Here is a 20,260-nt window from a genome sequence, read left to right on the forward strand (position 1 = left end):
AGGTTATAAAGGCACCTTTAAAGGCCATTGATTGGGAGGATCGGGAGGAGCTCCTTGGCATAGGAGATGGAGCGACCGCACCCCCCCCCCCAATGGCCAGAGTTGAGCTAGAAATAAGTAGTGAAAAAACTGTCTTTACCTCTTCTGTGTTGTCTGTCCTTGATCATTGTATAGTTTGGCATTGAATGTTTGCTGTATATGTGTTCTGTAAAGCCACTCTGGGTCCCCTTCGGGGTGAGAAGGGCGGGATATAAATGCCGCAAATAAATAAATAAATCTGCTCCCCAAAAATACAATGTGCCATTTCAATTTGGCTAGAGGCAAGAATTTTAATTCTGTTAGTATTTGATAAGAATTCACACTTGAGAGTAATACACATTAGCTTTCCTATTCCGCAACTTGGCCTGTTCCTGACACTCTTGAGGGATAATGAAGTCTACTGAGGATTTATTTCCAAAAATATCTTCACTTTTTTTTTGACAATTGTATTTTTGACAACTGTGCTGAAAGGTGAGAAGGGCTTTCCCTCTTGCCACAAAAAGGTAGCCATCATATTTTTGTCTTCAGGCACTTGGGAAGCAGTGAGGGTGTGCCCAAAAAGCCTCAAGAGGAAATCATGACTTGTCTTGTACAGAATTCAACTGTTTCAGAAAGCAATGGTGTGCAGCAAAGCTCCAGACTGGGATAGTGTGATTGTATCCAACCTTTGGTCCTCTGAGTGTTTTGGATTTCACCACCCAGAATTCCTGAACATTGGGAAAGCTGGCCAGGGCTTGTGGAAGTTGGAGTCTCAAACACCCGGAGGATCAAATGTTGGACACCATTGGTGTAGATCAGTGTTTCTCAACCTGTGGGTCCCCAGGTATTTTGGCCTCAACTCTCAGAAATCCCAGCCAGTTTACCAATTGTTAGGATTTCTGGGAGTTGAAAGCCAAAACATCTGGGAACCCACAGGTTGAGAACCACTGGTGTAGATGCTTTCTGGCCCATGGAGACTCACAGTCATATTACTTCAGGTATGCATAAACTGGCATGCAACTTCCCTTGAAAGGCCACTAGTTTTCATAGTTTCTGCGTGTCTCCCAAACTCAAAGATCTGTAAATCTGACCTCCACTCTGAAGTTACTATAGATAAGTCCCATCCAGGACCCACCTACAGCAAAGAAAGTGACATCCTGAACAGATCTTTTCTTGCGGACTAAGGCTATGAAACTCAAAATCGCATCACTTTGCATATCGACACAGAAGTGGGCTCTAGCTTCAGTTCTGGGAGGCACCACCACGTCCTTCACCAGATACTCAGAAATAAACCGCGTAAAAGTTATCATCTGTTCATTGTCCTCCGTGTACAAAATAAGACATTTGGTATCCAGAATGGTGAAAGTACATGACGTGTGCATACCCAGACCCCACATACGAGTCCATATAATGTGGTCAGTGCTGTGAGGTTCCCAAAACATGACAAAGGTGTGTGTTACTGGGACCTTTTCATGGTTGACATAGACCTGCTCCTCCAAAATGTAAGGGCTACAGGTCACTGATGAAACATCACATGGCACCACAGACATTATTTCAATAGCTGGGGGTGGGTGGTCTCCAACCAAGGGTTGGAAATAGCAGGTGACATCTGGGTGGAACTTGGCTGCTGCCAGCGTGTGGTACACTCTACATGTTCTGACCAAGAAAAGCCCATTATAGGCTTTGAAAGCTACATGATTGTCTTTCCAAAAGACATCATACTCCACATATGGCTTGTTGGAGAACAAGACAGGTTGAATAGGATAGTCTATTTCTGAAGATAGATCCATTGGAGCAAGACACAGGCCTTTCCAGTTTCGAATGCAAACCTTTCCCGAGGGCAGGCGGGAGATGTGAAATTTGCACAGTGCAACCTTTTCATGTACACCTTTGATGCACACGTCTTCGTCAGAGCCCCAGTACATGCCGTTGTCCATCTGGAAAGCTACCCCTTCCTCCATATCAAGGTAGGCTTCAAGCTGGCCCAGGCCTTTGCGCAGCCCTCGTTCGCTACCCTATAAGGGGAAGAGAGGAAATTTCAAGAGAATAAGGTAAGTTCCACAGGGATACCCATGACCTCGCACTGCAACCTTCCCCCAATGTCTGAAGACCATTACCAGAGTTTAGGTAGCACCTCTTCTCCAAGCTCAAAACAGTTTGGGTCTCTCTTCACTCATGCAAAATATTATTACTGCCACAGGTTTATTCAGTGAATCCTGGATATCTCAGCTTTAATTGGGTCCTAGATTACGAACGGGGGCAAGCTATAGGAAGCATACTGCTGCTGCTGCTCAGTCCTTTAGTCGTCTCCGACTCTTCGTGACCTCATGGACCAGTCTACACCAGAGCTCCCTGTTGGCCGTCACCGCCCCCAGTCACTTCAAGGATACCGTCCATCCATCTTGCCCTTGGTCGGCCTCTCTTCCTTTTTCCTTCCATTTTCCCCAGCATCGTGATCTTTTCCAAGCTTTCCTGTCTCCTCATGATGTGGCCAAAATACTTCAGCTTTGCCTCTAATATCCTTCCCTCCAGTGAGCAGCCGGCATTATTTCCTGGAGGATGGACTGGTTGGATCTTTTTGCGGTCCAAGGCACTCTCAGGATTTTCCTCCAGCACCAAAGTTCAAAAGCGTCTATCTTCCTTCGCTCAGCCTTCCTCATGGTCCAGCTTTCGCATCCATAGGTTACTATGGGGAATACCATTGCTTTGACTATGCGGACCTTCGTTGTCAGTGTGATGTCTCTGCTCTTCACTATTTTGTCAAGGTTGGCCATTGCTCTCCTCCCAGAAATCTCCTTCTGATTTCCTGGCTGCAGTCTGCATCTGCAGTGATCTTCACACCTAGAAATATAAAGTCTGTCACTGCCTCTGGTGGCACAGTGTGTTAAAGCGCTGAGCTGCTGAACTTGCAGACCGAAAGGTCCCAGGTTCAAATCCCGGGAGTGGAATGAGCGCCCACTATTAGCCCCAGCTCCTGCCAACCTAGAAGTTCGAAAACATGCAAATGTGAGTAGATCAATAGGTACCGCTCCAGTGGGAAGGTAACGGCGCTCCATGCAGTCATGCCGGCCACATGACCTTGGAGGTGTCTACGGACAACGCCGGCTCTTCGGCTTAGAAATGGAGATGAGCACCAACCCCCAGAGTCGGTCACGACTGGACTTAACGTCAGGGGAAAACCTTTTACCTTTTTCTATTTGCCAGTTACGAATAGGTGTAGTTGCCATGATCTTGGTTTTCTTGACGTTTAACTGCAACCCAGCTTTTGCACTTTCTTCTTTCACCTTGGTGATAAGGCTCCTCAGCTCCTCCTCGCTTTCGGCCATCAGAGTGGTATCATCTGCATACCTAAGGTTGTTAATGTTTCTTCCAGCAATTTTAACTCCGGCCTTGGATTCCTCAAGCCCCGCATGTCGCATGATGTGTTCTGCGTACAAGTTGAATAGGGAGGGTGAAAGTATGCAGCCCTGCCGCACTCCTTTCCGAATCTTGAACCGGTCTGTTGTTCCGTGATCTGTTCTGACTGTGGCTACTTGGTCTTTATACAGATTTCTCAGGAGACAGACAAGGTGACTTGGTATCCCCATACCACCAAGAACATGCCATAATTTATTATGATCCACACAGTCGAAGGCTTTAGAATAGTCAATAAAGCAGAAGTAGATGTTTTTCTGAAACTCCCTGGCTTCCTCCTTTATCCAGCGGATATTGGCAATTTGGTCTCTCGTTCCTCTGCCTTTTCTGAACCCAGCTTGGACATCTGGCAACTCTTGCTCCATGTATTGCTGGAGTCTGCCTTGCAGGATCTTGAGCATTACCTTACTGGCATGGGAAATAAATATAGGAGCATACTACACCCCTATTAAAGCAGCTCCACTGGTTTCTGATAAATTTCTGGGCCCAATTCAAAGTGCAAGTTATTACCTATAAAGTCCTATATGCTTTGGGTCCAACCTACCTTCGAGACTGCATCTCTTTCTATGAACCGGTGTGGGCTTTGAGATCTGCCAGGAAGGCCTTTCTCTCAGTCCCACCACCGTCACAGGTACACTTGGTGGGGATGAGAGAGGGAGGCCTTCTCGGTGGTGGCTCCCCGGCTCTGGAATGCCCTCCCTAGAGAGATTAGGTTATCCCCAACTCTCCAAACCTTTCGGTCTAGTCTAAAAACATGGCTCTTCAAACCGGCCTTTGATCATGTGTAGTCCACTATGGATATATGTGACGACAACCATATGTCACTTTGGTGTTTTATTCATTTATTTATTATTTAAAACATTTATACTCTGTCCTTCTCATCCTGAAGGGGAATCAGGGTGGAGCACAACACATTTAAGGCAAACATTTAATGCCAGAACATAAAATAAATTATAAATATACATAAACACTAAAAACAATTATCTCCACTTTAAGATCAGTAGTTTAAAAACGATCTCAGATCAGCCATTACATGAAGAAGCACAGTTAACCGCAGGTTCTATTGCGTTTTATAAATTATAAATTTTAATTTTATCGTTTGATGTTGACAGTTGTTTTGTACTCAGTTAATTTTGTGCATTGGTTTTATGCTAAGTAAAGGTAAAGGTTTTCTCCTGACATTAAATCTAGTTGTGTCCGACACTGGGGGGTTGGTGCTCATCTCCATTTCTAAGCCAAAGATCTGGCGTTGTCCGTAGACACCTCCAAGGTCATGTGGCCGGCATGACTGCATGGGAATGCCATAATCTTTCCACCGGATCTATACCTATTGATCTACTCACATTTGCATGTTTTTGAAATGCCAGGTTGGCAGAAGCTGGGGCTAACTGTGGGAGCGTTTTGTTCCTAAAGTGTTTCTAAAGCATAGTTATTGAAAATCTTTTTTAAAGTATGTTCCTATAAACCCATACTGTTTCAGTAACAAAATATCCCACAATTTTTTTCAGATCCAGTATAGTCTTCCTGACATTTGAAAGTTGATTAGGCATTTTTGGTAGTCCACAAAGCTCCTGGGAAGATCTCAATGAGATGGAAGGAATTTCATTTAAAAAAAACAAAAAAAAGTATGAGTTTTTAAAGTTTATTGGGAAAAGCGGAGGAGAGGAAACCTGGACTGACAAGACTCTTCACGTTTCAGGATTTATTCTGCACTCAACACTCACATGTCTTTCCTCAAGCAAAACCTATTTTCTGTGCTAAAAAGTCCCCGTGTGAATTTTGCACACAGTAAGTCGTGCCCTGTGAACAGTCTCCAAAAAATTTCACAGCAGGAAAAAATTGCTAAAAGTGCTTTTTTGCTTCCTTCGGGAATGAAATGACATCTCTCATGCGGAAGGAGAAAATTGGCCTGCAAATCTAGCACAGTGAGGAAACTGCATACAAAAAGTAGCTAGTTCGCCAAACTAAACAAGAAGGTGTTGTCGAAGGCTTTCATGGCCAGAATCACTGGGTTGCTGTGAGTTTTCCGGCCTGCATGGGCATGTTCCAGAAGCATTCTCTCCTGACGTTTCACCCATATCTATGGCAGGCATCCTCAGAGGTTGTGAGATCTGTTGGAAACTAGGCAAGTGGGGTTTGTATATCTGTGGAATGTCCAGGGTGGGAGAAAGAACTTTTGTCTGCCTGAGGCAGGTGTGAATGTGTCAGGACCCAGGCTGCAGAGCACCAATAACCATGCACAGAGACCAGAATCTATCTAATATCTTTATTAAAGAATTATATAAAGTCAATAAAAACAAGTGAAGAATAAAGTTCAGAAATAGACCTTTCAGGAAAGGTCAATTATAGTCCAGGAAAATAATGTCCAATAGGAGATATTAAGGTCCAAAGTTATAATCCAATAACCGAAACACACACTTTGCCGAGCAAAGTGTGGGGAAATGACAAGGTCCTTTAGTCCATTGAAGCTTGACAACAAGGCTGGAAAACAAACTAGATTCTTGGCAAACAAGACTTGATACGAGGCAACAAGAAGCAAGAACAAGGTCCGTGGCGAGGTCCGGGGAACAAGGCAGGCTTGGAACTAGAACAAGGTCCGTGGCGAGGTCCGGGGAACAAGGCAGGCTTGGAACTTGGTCCTGGAAACAAGGAACTGGAGTAGTGTAGTCCACACACGATCTCACTCCTCAAGCTGACGAATTGACTCCGCAAGGATCTCCTTGCGGTAAAACACCTATATAGGATCTTGTTTTCCCGCCAAGGAACACTTTCCCTGGAGAACAAGAAGTGAAACCCAAACTGTGTCCAGATGCATGACTCCTTAGAATTTCCCAAGGGAAACAGGCTTAATCATCTAATTGTCTGGCAGCGATTCTGGCGCTTCGGCGATTCGCCTTCCTAGCGCCTCTATCTCTATTATAATTATCCTTACGAGAGAACGGGGGAGAATTCTGCCCAAGGCTTGTTTGGCTGACTTCTTGAGGGCAAACATCCTGCAGGTGCAGGGGCTCCGATTCTGGCTGAATCGGTGGGAAACCCAAGTTTTCCTCTTCGTCTGCCACAATAGTACTAGGAACGGGACTACATGGCCCATGAGACATCACAGAATGTTGCAATCGGCCAGTTTGATTAACATTGAATAGCCTTTCAGCTTCAATGCCTGGCTGCTTCCTGCCTGGGGGAATCCTTTGTTGGGAGGTGTTAACTGGCCCTGATTGCTTCTTGTCTGGGATCCCCCTGTCTTCTGAGTGTGGTTCTTTATTTACTGTCCTGATTTTAAACAAGAAGGGCTTTCAGGAATCATAGCTATGTGTTGTTTTAACCCCAAGTTTTTGAGTAACCAAATCCCTGCCAGGCCAAAAGAGTTTTGGACTTACCATTTTAAAGGTTTTTGTGGGCCTCAGACCAACCACCATCCAGCTATAAGATGAACAGAAAAGTCATGTTATTCCACTGCATTGTTCCAGGTATATCCCACTTCAGTGGTACAACACAAGTGGCCAAGAGACATATTTGCTACCATACTGAATGCACCATGGAGCCTTTGAGCAGAGGGAGCCCAGGTGATGACCCATTGAGCACATCTCAATCAAAGGCCATAGCATACCCTCCAAATATTTGACAGGGAGAATCCCGATTAATTTTTCCATGCCACTTTTTCATCATTTTTTTTAATGCCATAGGTTGTTCTCCTCCTTTTGTTTTCAGTTTACTTCAATTGCTTTAAATCTAAGTCCAAAATGCAAACTTACTGCTCCCCTCCCAACAGTGCCAAAGAAGCTATTTAATGTGTAGTTTAGCTGTACTCAAAGAAGCTTGGCCCTCAGGAGATGGCAGGAACGAAGTTTAGGGAGACATGATCTGAACTAGAAGAATTGGAACAGAAAAAAACTCTAGAGATCAAGGCAGAAGGGAAAAGGAGAGATAAAGCCTACTGGGAAACAAAAGTTGAGTCGTAATAACCATCACATGGTTATTATGAAGCAGAAGAGTAAATAATAATAATAATAATAATAATAATAATAATAATAATAATAATAATAATAATATCTGGGCATATTACAGCTGGACAACATCAAGCATGAACATGTGAAAACTGTGGTCAGCAAAGAATACACACAAAGGGTCAGAAAAATTCTCAAAAGCAAGCTCAATGGAGGCAACACCATCAAGGCCATAAACACCTGGGCCATACCTGTCATAAGATATACTGCTGGCATTATAAATTGGACACAGGCGGAACTGGACAATTTGGACAGAAAAACAAGAAAACTCATGACCATTCATCATTCCCTGCATCCTCGCAGTGATGTTGACCGGCTCTATCTGCCTAGAAGATCAGGGGGCAGAGGACTCTTACAAGTAAAACAAGCAGTCAAAGAAGAAGAACATGCCCTGGCAGAATATGTCAAGCAAAGTGAAGAACCTGCTTTGATTGAAGTCAAAAATCAGAAACTCCTCAAAGCACAGCAGACAAAAAACCAGTACAAGAAAACCACACTACAAACTAGAGCTGACAGCTGGCACAACAAAACATTGCATGGAAAGTTCCTTGACAAAATTGAAGGAAAAGCTGATAAGGAGAAGACCTGGCTATGGCTCACAAATGGGACCCTGAAGAAGGAGACAGAAGGCCTGATCCTTGCAGCCCAGGAGCAAGCCATCAGAACAAATGCAATTAAGGCCAAGATCGAAAAATCAGCTGATGACCCAAAATGCAGACTGTGCAAGGAAGCTGACGAAACCATTGATCATATCCTCAGCTGCTGTAAGAAAATCGCACAGACAGACTACAAACAGAGGCACAACTATGTGGCCCAAATGATCCACTGGAACTTATGCCTCAAGTACCACCTCTCAGCAGAAAAGAACTGGTGGGATCACAAACCAGCAAAGGTCGTGGAAAATGAACACGCAAAGATACTGTGGGACTTCCGAATCCAGACTGACAAAGTTCTGGAACACAACACACCAGACATCACAGTTGTGGAAAAGAACAAGGTTTGTTGTTCCCAGGTGACAGTCGCATTGACGAAAAACAACAGGAAAAACTCAGCCGCTATCAGGACCTCAAGATTGAACTTCAAAGACTCTGGCAAAAACCAGTGCAGGTGGTCCCGGTGGTGATCGGCACACTGGGTGCCGTGCCAAAAGATCTCAGCCGGCATTTGGAAACAATAGACATTGACAAAATCACGATCAGCCAACTGCAAAAGGCCACCCTACTGGGATCTGCACGCATCATCCGAAAATACATTACACAGTCCTAGACACTTGGGAAGTGTTCGACTTGTGATTTTGTGATACGAAATCCAGCATATCGATCTTGTTTGCTGTGTCATAATAATAAAATAATAATAATAATAATAATAATAATAATAATAATAATAATAATAATAATAATAATAAAATAAATTAGGGTGATTAACTGAAACATTAATGCTGGCTTCCAACTGACTAAGGACTCTTGTCACACCCTGGACTCTCCACAGATATATATTGTTTCCTTCCTTGCCCAATTTATCCATGCCTCACAGCCTCTGAGGATGCCTGCCATAGATGTGAGAGAAACGTCAGGAGAAAATACTTCTGGAACATGGCCACACAGCCCTGTGATCCCAGCCATGAAAGCCTTCGACAACACAATAAAGACTGCCCTCTCTCCCCAGAGGGACTCAAGACGATTTACTTACATATAAAAAGGGAAACATTCAATGTCATAATTAAACCACAGAATATCAAAAGATGAGAAATTATCATTCAGAGACTTATTACAAAATATCTCATTATCCAAATGCAAAAGAAATGTGAAACCAACAGCCCGAGAGAGGGAGAAAGCAAAAGACTCACATCTATAAAAGCTAACCAAAGAAACACCAACCAAACCAAAAGACATTATTTCATGGCTTGTAAAGACGTCACCATTTCGTTAAAACACTCACCACAAGGACCAGCCCGGGGGCTATGCAGGAAAGGAATAGAGAGAATGGCCAAACCAGCATTCCAGCATATGGAGCTTGGTTTGTGTCAATCGGAGGCAAAGAGACACAGCTGAAAGCAGCTCACTGCTTCCAGTGGGGTGAGAATGGGTGGGAGGTTCATAGGGTTCAGTGTTACTGTGTGATTAATGGAATTTACGAATGAGATCTTCCTACTCTTGGAGATGGCTTGCCATGTAATGGCATTGTTATCTGCTTCAAGTTTAAAGGGGGAAAAAATCACTCCTTTTGATTAGAACTGCCATCCCAGAGATGGGGATTGTGCAGCTCTCCAGAATTTATTAGGCTGCAAGTCCTTGCAGTTCAAAACACTGGGGTGGGATGCTGGGAGTATAGTTCTCCAACAACATTTGGGAGACTTTACTGTCAGCCTTCCACATTTGCAGGTTTGACTAATCAAGTATTTGATTACAGTGTTAACCCTGTCTCAAAAGCTAACCACAGAGGACTTAGAGATTGCTAGAATTATACAGGTTTTTTTTTAAAAAAATACTTTTTCTCCACTTTCACTTTCCTGTAACCTTATCCTTAGTGAGTGTGGAGGGATGACTGTACAATTCCCATCACAACATACTCCAGCCATTAAGTAGGGATGGGTAATGTCTTGAAGACTGCTTCTAAGAAGTGTTGTTTAGAGCAGGCCTCTTCAACCTGTGGCTATCCAGGTATTTTGGACACCAGTTCCCAGAATTCCTGACCATTGAACAAGCTGTCTAAGGCTTCTGGGAGTTCAAGACCCAAACGCTTGGAGAGCCGCAGCTTGAAGGGGCCTGGTTTAGTGTCTTGAATCATTTAGCTCAGTGGTTCTCAACCTGTGTTATCAGATGTTTTGGCCTACAATTTCCAGAAATCCCAGCCAACTTCCAGAAACCCAGGTGTTTTGGCCTACAACTTCCAGAAATCCCAGCCAACTTCCAGAAACCCAGGTGTTTTGGCCTACAACTTCCAGAAATCCCAGCCAGTTTACCAGCTGTTAGGATTTCTGAGAGTTGAAGGCCAAAACATCTGGGGACCCACAGGTTGAGAACCACTGGCTGAACTGCTGGCCAAGGAAGATGAAGGATATTGTACCACACTCTTCATTGTTCGCCACTGGTTTTGACATCAAATACAACTGGATAATCAAAGGCTGGTCATCACTATTTTAAAATAACATACTGGCTGGTCTACATTAGCTCCAAGCATTTATGGTCTAGATTTGCTAAACTGCTGTGATGCCTGTTCCGTCCCCCAGGACGATGGTTTGCCTTACCTATAGGTCGTTTGTTTGCTTTCCCTCCTTTACATTTTGTTTGAGCCTCTGGCTGCAAAAGCCTAGGAAAAGTGGCTTGGAATCTGCAAGAGCTGGCTGCAGTTTTCTTTGCAGTGATTGGTCAAAGAGTGCAACATCTTAGGACCGCCCTTTTTACCAGGGTCTAGTCTCCATTTTGGAGCTTCATTCTGGCTATAGTCTTCCAACGTGCTGGAGCTGTGCAAGGCTAACTGGGACAAATCATCCTCAAAACCAGGCCAATCTAAGCCTATCCAAATTAGATAAGTATTGAATTATATTGATCTGGAATAGGAAATCTAGTTAGAGGAGCAGAGTTATTCCATCGCTTCTAGAACTAATCTTTGCTGTAAAGATAGGGAAGGAAAGAGTTTCTCCTTCTAATATAGGCAGCGTGATTAGGGTATAGTGGTTTTATAATCACCTTTGCCTTCTGGAACCAGGGATAATTCTGTGACTAAAACCTATAGAAATTTGTTTCATTTTCTGCAACTTTAAGATCTGTGCCAGGTTTACAACCTTGTATGAATAAACATCCTTTTTTGAAGTTATCCAGACTCAGTCGTTCAATATCTATAGGACAGCTTATAGGGATTTGCAGTTCGCCCGGATAAAGGACAGCACGTTTCAGTTTTATAGTTTTTTATTGTCCGGCGGACGGCACAGTTTTGAGGTAGATCAGCGGTTTTTCCGCTTGAGCTAGCTTGCACGGCTTTATAGTTTTTTATAGTTTAGGAAGTTTTAGTATAGGCTGCGGCTTTTCCGCCTGAGCTCAGTCTGCATACCTAAAGACTCTACCAGCGTCTGAGGCAGTGGAGCCCGCTCTCAGACCTGAAGGAGTCAAATAGTGGGGCTCTATTTCCTTGCTATTTGGCTCGCGTGTGCGCACGTGGCCCAGTGGCTTTCTGGGTTTGCACAGGCTGTGCAGTTCCCAGCAACGTCCAGGGCTCCCTCGGCGGTAGACCTCGAGCCGCGGAGCACCAGCGACAGTTCTTTGGCTGGCTCTGAGGCGTGAAGCCCACCAGAACCAGGCTAGAACCTGGACAGGCCTGGCAACGCTGCTGCGAGTTCGGCCGGAGCACTCGGCCGGCTTCGACCTGCCTCATGGTCCGGTGGTGGTGACCTGCCTCATCGTCCTGCGGTGGTGACCTGCCTCATCGCCTGGCGGTGGTGACCTGCCTCATCGTCCTGCGGTGGTGACCTGCCTCATCGTCCTGCGGCGGTGACCTGCCTCATCGTCCTGCGGTGGTGACCTGCCTCATCGTCCTGCGGTGGTGACCTGCCTCATCGTCCTGCGGTGGTGACCTGCCTCATCGTCCTGCGGTGGTGACCTGCTTCATCGTCCTGCGGTGGTGACCTGTTTCATCGTCCTGCGGTGGTGACCTCCCTTCACAGCGGGGAGGAGGCGTCTCTTCTCTCCTCCTTTCCAAAGCCAGCCTCGGTGCTCCTTCGGCGGCAGGCCTCGAGCCGCAGAGCACGAGGTGCTTGAAAATTTGGCGAAGTCGCCATTTTGGCAGTTTACGTCACTCGGGCAAGGGAGGTATCAAGTGGCAAGTTGCTGTCAGTTGGCATTTTGCAACTTGCCCACCAAAATCTGGCGCCAAAGGTCACAATCTTTGTAAAGTATAGTTACTTAGTGATATATATTGCTATGGTTAAGTGTTGTGCATTGTATTATATATTGCATTTGCTTTTATTGTAAATTTACTTGCTGGTATGTTGTATTTGCTTTTGTTGTAAATTTACTTGCTATTAAGAATACATAATGTCTATGCAATTTCAAGACGATACAGATGGTATACCTCCTTCTGAGGCTGAAAGTAGGAATGAAAGGCCCCAAAGGATAAAGCACCCTTCAGCCAAGATGCTAGCCCATCTAATAGATGAAAAGGAGCTCCTCCATGTGAGGTTAGGTTCGGCATGGGAGCGAATTGTAACATTGATGGACAGAATTGAGAGCTTGGGTATTACAAGGGTGCCATCCATATTACAGACAGACCTTGAAGAGACCTTCGGTCTCTGGAGGGGTTTGGTGTCTAAGATAGTCCAGGTCCTCGAGTGCATTAACGCCAAGGATTCAGAGTTAGAAATAGTGAGTGTCCAGGGTTCGTTTTGCCCCTTTGGGCCTGTTTAGAAGTTGTTTAAGGCCCCTTTAGGGTGGTCCAGGGTTCGTTTTGCCCCTTTGAGCCTGTTTAGAAGTTGTTTAAGGCCCCTTTAGGGTGGTCCAGGGTTCGTTTTGCCCCTTTGAGCCTGTTTAGAAGTTGTTTAAGGCCCCTTTAGGGTGGTCCAGGGTTCGTTTTGCCCCTTTGAGCCTGTTTAGAAGTTGTTTAAGGCCCCTTTAGGGTGGTCCAGGGTTCGTTTTGCCCCTTTGAGCCTGTTTAGAAGTTGTTTAAGGCCTCTTTAGGGTGGTCCAGGGTTCGTTTTGCCCCTTTGGGCCTGTTTAGAAGTTGTTTAAGGCCTTTTTAGGGTCGTCCAGGGTTCGTTTTGCCCCTTTGAGCCTCTTTAGAAGTTGTTTAAGGCACCATTAGGGTGGTCCAGGGTTCGTTTTGCCCCTTTAAGCCTGTTTAGAAGTTGTTTGTGGCCCCATTAGGGTGGTCCAGGGTTCGTTTTGCCCCTTTGAGCCTGTTTAGAAGTTGTTTGGCGCCCCATTAGGGTGGTCCAGGGTTCGTTTTGCCCCTTTGAGCCTGTTTAGAAGTTGTTTGGGGCCCCATTAGGGTGGTTCAGGGTTCGTTTTGCCCCTTTGAGCCTGTTTAGAAGTTGTTTAAGGCCCCTTTAGGGTGATCCAGGGTTCGTTTTGCCCCCTTGGGCCTGTTTAGAAGTTGTTTAAGGCCCCTTTAGGGTGGTCCAGGGTTCGTTTTGCCCCTTTGAGCCTGTTTAGAAGTTGTTTGTGGCCCCATTAGGGTGGTCCAGGGTTCGTTTTGCCCCTTTGAGCCTGTTTAGAAGTTGTTTAAGGCCCTTCAGGGTGGTCCAGGGTTCGTTTTGCCCCGTTGAGCCTGTTTAGAAGTTGTTTAAGGCCCCTTTAGGGTGGTCCAGGGTTCGTTTTGCCCCTTTGGGCCTGTTTAGAAGTTGTTTAAGGTCCCTTTAGGGTGGTCCAGGTTCGTTTTGCCCCTTTGAGCCTGTTTAGAAGTTGTTTAAGGCCCCTTTAGGGTGGTCCAGGGTTCGTTTTGCCCCTTTGAGCCTGTTTAGAAGTTGTTTAAGGTCCCTTTAGGGTGGTCCAGGGTTCGTTTTGCCCCTTAGGACCTGTTTAGAAGTTGTTTAAGGCCCCTTTTGGGTGGTCCAGGGTTCGTTTTGCCCGTTTGAGCCTGTTTAGAAGTTGTTTATGGCCTTTTTAGGGTGGTCCAGGGTTCGTTTTGCCCCTTTGAGCCTTTTTAGAAGTTGTTTAAGGCCCCTTTCGGGTGGTCCAGGGATCCTTTTTCCCCTTTGGGCCTGTTTAGAAGTTGTTTAAGGCCCCTTTAGGGTGGTCCAGGGTTCGTTTTGCCCCTTTGGGCCTGTTTAGAAGTTGTTTAAGGCCCCTTTAGGGTGGTCCAGGGTTCGTTTTGCCCCTTTGGGCCTGTTTAGAAGTTGTTTAAGGCCCCTTTAGGGTGGTACAGGGTTCGTTTTGCCCCTTTGAGCCTGTTTAGAAGTTGTTTAAGGCCCCTTTAGGGTGGTCCAGGGTTCGTTTTGCCCCTTTGAGCCTGTTTAGAAGTTGTTTAAGGCCTTTTTAGGGTGGTCCAGGGTTCGTTTTGCCCCTTTGAGCCTGTTTAGAAGTTGTTAAGGCCCCTTTACGGTTGTCCAGGGTTCGTTTTGCCCCTTTGAGCCTGTTTAGAAGTTGTTTGGGGCCCCTTTAGGGTGGTACAGGGTTCGTTTTGCCCCTTTGAGCCTGTTTAGAAGTTGTTTAAGGCCCCTTTAGGGTGGTCCAGGGTTCGTTTTGCCCCTTTGGGCCTGTTTAGAAGTTGTTTAAGGCCCCTTTAGGGTGGTCCAGGGTTCGTTTTGCCCCTTTGAGCCTGTTTAGAAGTTGTTTGGCGCCCCATTAGGGTGGTCCAGGGTTCGTTTTGCCCCTTTGAGCCTGTTTAGAAGTTGTTTGGGGCCCCATTAGGGTGGTTCAGGGTTCGTTTTGCCCCTTTGAGCCTGTTTAGAAGTTGTTTAAGGCCCCTTTAGGGTGATCCAGGGTTCGTTTTGCCCCCTTGGGCCTATTTAGAAGTTGTTTAAGGCCCCATGAGGGTGGTCCAGGGTTCGTTTTTCCCCTTTGAGCCTGCTTAGAAGTTGTTTGGGGCCCCTTTAGGGTGGTCCAGGGTTCGTTTTGCCCCTTTGGGCCTGTTTAGAAGTTGTTTGGGGCCCCTTTAGGGTGGTCCAGAGTTCGTTTTGCCCCTTTGAGCCTGTTTAGAAGTTGTTTGGTGCCCCTTTAGGGTGGTCTAGGGTTCGTTTTGCCCCTTTGGGCCTGTTTAGAAGTTGTTTAAGGCCCCTTTAGGGTGGTCCAGGGTTCGTTTTGCCCCTTTGAGCCTGTTTAGAAGTTGTTTAAGGCCCCATTAGGGTGGTCCAGGGTTCGTTTTGCCCCTTTGAGCCTGTTTAGAAGTTGTTTAAGGCCCCTTTAGGGTGGTCCAGGGTTCGTTTTGTCCCTTTGAGCCTGTTTAGAAGTTGGTTAAGGCCCCTTTAGGGTGGTCCAGGGTTCGTTTTGCCCCTTTGAGCCTGTTTAGAAGTTGTTTAAGGCTCCTTTAGAGTGATCCAGGGTTCATTTTGCCCCTTTGAGCCTGTTTAGAAGTTGTTTGTGACCCCATTAGGGTGGTCCAGGGTTCGTTTTGCCCCTTTGAGCCTGTTTAGAAGTTGTTTGGCGCCCCATTAGGGTGGTCCAGGGTTCGTTTTGCCCCTTTGAGCCTGTTTAGAAGTTGTTTGGGGCCCCATTAGGGTGGTTCAGGGTTCGTTTTGCCCCTTTGAGCCTGTTTAGAAGTTGTTTAAGGCCCCTTTAGGGTGATCCAGGGTTCGTTTTGCCCCCTTGGGCCTGTTTAGAAGTTGTTTAAGGCCCCTTTAGGGTGGTCCAGGGTTCGTTTTGCCCCTTTGAGCCTGTTTAGAAGTTGTTTGTGGCCCCATTAGGGTGGTCCAGGGTTCGTTTTGCCCCTTTGAGCCTGTTTAGAAGTTGTTTAAGGCCCCTTCAGGGTGGTCCAGGGTTCGTTTTGCCCCTTTGAGCCTGTTTAGAAGTTGTTTAAGGCCCCTTTAGGGTGGTCCAGGGTTCGTTTTGCCCCTTTGGGCCTGTTTAGAAGTTGTTTAAGGTCCCTTTAGGGTGGTCCAGGGTTCGTTTTGCCCCTTTGAGCCTGTTTAGAAGTTGTTTATGGCCTTTTTAGGGTGGTCCAGGGTTCGTTTTGCCCCTTTGAGCCTTTTTAGAAGTTGTTTAAGGCCCCTTTCGGGTGGTCCAGGGATCCTTTTTCCCCGTTGGGCCTGTTTAGAAGTTGTTTAAGGCCCCTTTAGGGTGGTCCAGGGTTCGTTTTGCCCCTTTGAGCCTGTTTAGAAGTTGTTTAAGGCCCCTTTAGGGTGGTCCAGGGTTCGTTTTGCCCCTTTGTGCCTGTTTAGAAGTTGTTTAAGGCCCCTTTAGGGTGGTCCAGGGTTCGTTTTGCCCCTTTGAGCCTGTTTAGAAGTTGTTTAAGGCCCCTTTAGGGTGGTCCAGGGTTCGTTTTGCCCCTTTGAGCCTGTTTAGAAGTTGTTTAAGTCCTTTTTAGGGTGGTCCGGGGTTCGTTTTGCCCCTTTGAGCCTGTTTAGAAGTTGTTTAAGGCCCCTTTACGGTTGTCTAGGGTTCGTTTTGCCCCTTTGAGCCTGTTTAGAAGTTGTTTGGGGCCCCTTTAGGGTGGTACAGGGTTCGTTTTGCCCCTTTGAGCCTGTTTAGAAGTTGTTTAAGGCCCCTTTAGGGTGGTCCAGGGTTCGTTTTGCCCCTTTGGGCCTGTTTAGAAGTTGTTTAAGGCCCCTTTAGGGTGGTCCAGGGTTCGTTTTGCCCCTTTGGGCCTGTTTAGAAGTTGTTTAAGGTCCCTTTAGGGTGGTCCAGGGTTCGTTTTGCCCTTTGAGCCTGTTTAGAAGTTGTTTATGGCCTTTTTAGGGTGGTCCAGGGTTCGTTTTGCCCCTTTGAGCCTTTTTAGAAGTTGTTTAAGGCCCCTTTCGGGTGGTCCAGGGATCCTTTTTCCCCGTTGGGCCTGTTTAGAAGTTGTTTAAGGCCCCTTTAGGGTGGTCCAGGGTTCGTTTTGCCCCTTTGAGCCTGTTTAGAAGTTGTTTAAGGCCCCTTTAGGGTGGTCCAGGGTTCGTTTTGCCCCTTTGTGCCTGTTTAGAAGTTGTTTAAGGCCCCTTTAGGGTGGTCCAGGGTTCGTTTTGCCCCTTTGGGCCTGTTTAGAAGTTGTTTAAGGCCCCTTTAGGGTGGTACAGGGTTCGTTTTGCCCCTTTGAGCCTGTTTAGAAGTTGTTTAAGGCCCCTTTAGGGTGGTCCAGGGTTCGTTTTGCCCCTTTGAGCCTGTTTAGAAGTTGTTTAAGGCCTTTTTAGGGTGGTCCGGGGTTCGTTTTGCCCCTTTGAGCCTGTTTAGAAGTTGTTTAAGGCCCCTTTATGGTTGTCTAGGGTTCGTTTTGCCCCTTTGAGCCTGTTTAGAAGTTGTTTGGGGCCCCTTTAGGGTGGTACAGGGTTCGTTTTGCCCCTTTGAGCCTGTTTAGAAGTTGTTTAAGGCCCCTTTAGGGTGGTCCAGGTTCGTTTTGCCCCTTTGGGCCTGTTTAGAAGTTGTTTAAGGCCCCTTTAGGGTGGTCCAGGGTTCGTTTTGCCCCTTTGGGCCTGTTTAGAAGTTGTTTAAGGCCTTTTTAGGGTGTTCCAGGGTTCGTTTTGCCCCTTTGAGCCTGTTTAGAAGTTGTTTAAGGCCCCTTTAGGGTGGTCCAGGGTTCGTTTTGCCCCTTTGAGCCTGTTTAGAAGTTGTTTAAGGCCCCTTTTGGGTTGTCCAGGGTTTGTTTTTCCCCTTTGAGCCTGTTTAGAAGTTGTTTAAGGCCCCATGAGGGTGGTCCAGGGTTCGATTTGCCCCTTTCAGCCTGTTTAGAAGTTGTTTGGGGCCCCATGAGGGTGGTCCAGGGTTCGTTTTGCCCCTTTGGGCCTGTTTAGAAGTTGTTTGGGGCCCCTTTAGGGTGGTCCAGGGTTCGTTTTGCCCCTTTGAGCCTGTTTAGAAGTTGTTTAAGGCCCCTTTAGGGTGGTCCAGGGTTCGTTTTGCCCCTTTGAGCCTGTTTAGAAGTTGTTTAAGGCCCCTTTAGGGTGGTCCAGGGTTCGTTTTGCCCCTTTGGGCCTGTTTAGAAGTTGTTTAAGGCCCCATTAGGGTGGTCCAGGGTTCGTTTTGCCCCTTTGGGCCTGTTTAGAAGTTGTTTAAGGCCCCATGAGGGTGGTCCAGGGTTCGTTTTGCCCCTTTGAGCCTGTTTAGAAGTTGTTTAAGGCCCCTTTAGGGTGGTCCAGGGTTCGTTTTGCCCCTTTGAGCCTGTTTAGAAGTTGTTTAAGGCCCCATGAGGGTGGTCCAGGGTTCGTTTTGCCCCTTTGAGCCTGTTTAGAAGTTGTTTAAGGCCCCTTTAGGGTGGTCCAGGGTTCGTTTTGCCCCTTTGGGCCTGTTTAGAAGTTGTTTAAGGCCCCATTAGGGTGGTCCAGGGTTCGTTCTGCCCCTTTAAGCCTGTTTAGAAGTTGTTTAAGGCCCCTTTAGGGTGGTCCAGGGTTCGTTTTGCCCCTATGGGCCTGTTTAGAAGTTGTTTAAGGCCCCTTTAGGGTGGTCCAGGCTTGGTTTTGCCCCTTTGAGCCTGTTTAGAAGTTGTTTAAGGCCCCTTTAGGGTGGTCCAGGGTTCGTTTTGCCCCTTTGAGCCTGTTTAGAAGTTGTTTGGGGCCCCTTTAGGGTGGTCCAGGGTTCGTTTTGCCCCTTTGGGCCTGTTTAGAAGTTGTTTAAGGCCCCATGAGGGTGGTCCAGGGTTCGTTTTGCCCCTTTAAGCCTGTTTAGAAGTTGTTTAAGGCCCCTTTAGGGTGGTCCAGGGTTGGTTTTTGCCCCTTTTGGCCTGTTTAGAAGTTGTTTAAGGCCCCTTTAGGGTGGTCCAGGGTTGGTTTTGCCCCTTTGAGCCTGTTTAGAAGTTGTTTCAGGCCCCTTTAGGGTGGTCCAGGGTTCGTTTTGCCCCTTTGAGCCTGTTTAGAAGTTGTTTGGGGCCCCTTTAGGGTGGTCCAGGGTTCGTTTTGCCCCATTGGGCCTGTTTAGAAGTTGTTTAAGGCCCCTTTAGGGTGGTCCAGGGTTCGTTTTGCCCCTTTGAGCCTGTTTAGAAGTTGTTTAAGGCCCCTTTAGGGTGGTCCAGGGTTCGTTTTGCCCCTTTGAGCCTGTTTAGAAGTTGTTTGGGGCCCCTTTAGGTGGTCCAGGGTTCGTTTTGCCCCTTTGGGCCTGTTTAGAAGTTGTTTAAGGCCCCATTAGGGTGGTCCAGGGTTCGTTTTGCCCCTTTAAGCCTGTTTAGAAGTTGTTTAAGGCCCCTTTAGGGTGGTCCAGGGTTGGTTTTGCCCCTTTGGGCCTGTTTAGAAGTTGTTTAAGGCCCCATGAGGGTGGTCCAGGGTTCGTTTTGCCCTTTGAGCCTGTTTAGAAGTTGTTTAAGGCCCCTTTAGGGTGGTCCAGGGTTCGTTTTGCCCCTTTGAGCCTGTTTAGAAGTAGTTTAAGGGCCCCATGAGGGTGGTCCAGGTTCGTTTTGCCCCTTTGAGCCTGTTTAGAAGTTGTTTAAGGCCCCTTTAGGGTGGTCCAGGGTTCGTTTTGCCCCTTTGGGCCTGTTTAGAAGTTGTTTAAGGCCCCATTAGGGTGGTCCAGGGTTCGTTCTGCCCCTTTAAGCCTGTTTAGAAGTTGTTTAAGGCCCCTTTAGGGTGGTCCAGGGTTCGTTTTGCCCCTATGGGCCTGTTTAGAAGTTGTTTAAGGCCCCTTTAGGGTGGTCCAGGGTTGGTTTTGCCCCTTTGAGCCTGTTTAGAAGTTGTTTAAGGCCCCTTTAGGGTGGTCCAGGGTTCGTTTTGCCCCTTTGAGCCTGTTTAGAAGTTGTTTGGGGCCCCCTTTAGGGTGGTCCAGGGTTCGTTTTGCCCCTTTGGGCCTGTTTAGAAGTTGTTTAAGGCCCCATGAGGGTGGTCCAGGGTTCGTTTTGCCCCTTTGGGCCTGTTTAGAAGTTGTTTAAGGCCCCATGAGGGTGGTCCAGGGTTCGTTTTGCCCCTTTGAGCCTGTTTAGAAGTTGTTTAAGGCCCCATTAGGGTGGTCCAGGGTTGGTTTTGCCCCTTTTGGCCTGTTTAGAAGTTGTTTAAGGCCCCTTTAGGGTGGTCCAGGGTTGGTTTTGCCCCTTTGAGCCTGTTAGAAGTTGTTTAAGGCCCCTTTAGGGTGGTCCAGGGTTCGTTTTGCCCCTTTGAGCCTGTTTAGAAGTTGTTTGGGGCCCCTTTAGGGTGGTCCAGGGTTCGTTTTGCCCCTTTGGGCCTGTTTAGAAGTTGTTTAAGGCCCCTTTAGGGTGGTCCAGGGTTCGTTTTGCCCTTTGAGCCTGTTTAGAAGTTGTTTAAGGCCCCATTAGGGTGGTCCAGGGTTCGTTTTGCCCCTTTAAGC

The 20,260-nt window shown here is 46.9% G+C and overlaps 1 protein-coding gene across 3 annotated transcripts; it reads right to left on the reverse strand.

The window, feature by feature from the left end:
* Nucleotides 1-309: 309 nt before the first annotated feature.
* On the reverse strand, nt 310-10,841 carry LOC103277698 (uncharacterized). Of its 3 annotated transcripts, none has more exons than XM_062967120.1 (3): nt 10,684-10,841; nt 6,810-6,852; nt 310-2,033 (listed from the first exon to the last, which is right to left on the reverse strand). In XM_062967120.1, exons 2-3 carry the CDS (start codon nt 6,846-6,848, stop codon nt 1,089-1,091), a joined length of 984 nt encoding a protein of 327 aa, XP_062823190.1. In that variant the 5' UTR covers nt 6,849-6,852; nt 10,684-10,841; the 3' UTR covers nt 310-1,088. The 3 variants fall into 3 exon arrangements, with proteins under 3 accessions (XP_062823190.1, XP_008101745.1, XP_008101744.1); XM_008103538.3 differs by lacking the exon at nt 10,684-10,841 and adding an exon at nt 9,375-9,728; XM_008103537.3 differs by lacking the exons at nt 6,810-6,852; nt 10,684-10,841 and adding an exon at nt 9,375-9,732.
* Between the last annotated feature and the right edge of the window lie 9,419 nt (nt 10,842-20,260).

This window comes from Anolis carolinensis, unplaced genomic scaffold, assembly GCF_035594765.1.
Source record: "Anolis carolinensis isolate JA03-04 unplaced genomic scaffold, rAnoCar3.1.pri scaffold_170, whole genome shotgun sequence".
Classification (NCBI taxonomy): Eukaryota; Metazoa; Chordata; class Lepidosauria; order Squamata; family Dactyloidae; genus Anolis; species Anolis carolinensis.

Bases quoted from the DNA above. Each gene is read 5' to 3' on its own strand.
- LOC103277698 (XM_008103537.3), bottom strand. From the start codon at position 9,434: ATGCTGGTTTGGCCATTCTCTCTATTCCTTTCCTGCATAGCCCCCGGG. The intron at 2,034-9,374 runs GTGAGTGTTTTA...TTCCCCTTATAG, and splicing joins CCCCCGGGCTGGTCCTTGTG to GGTAGCGAACGAGGGCTGCG.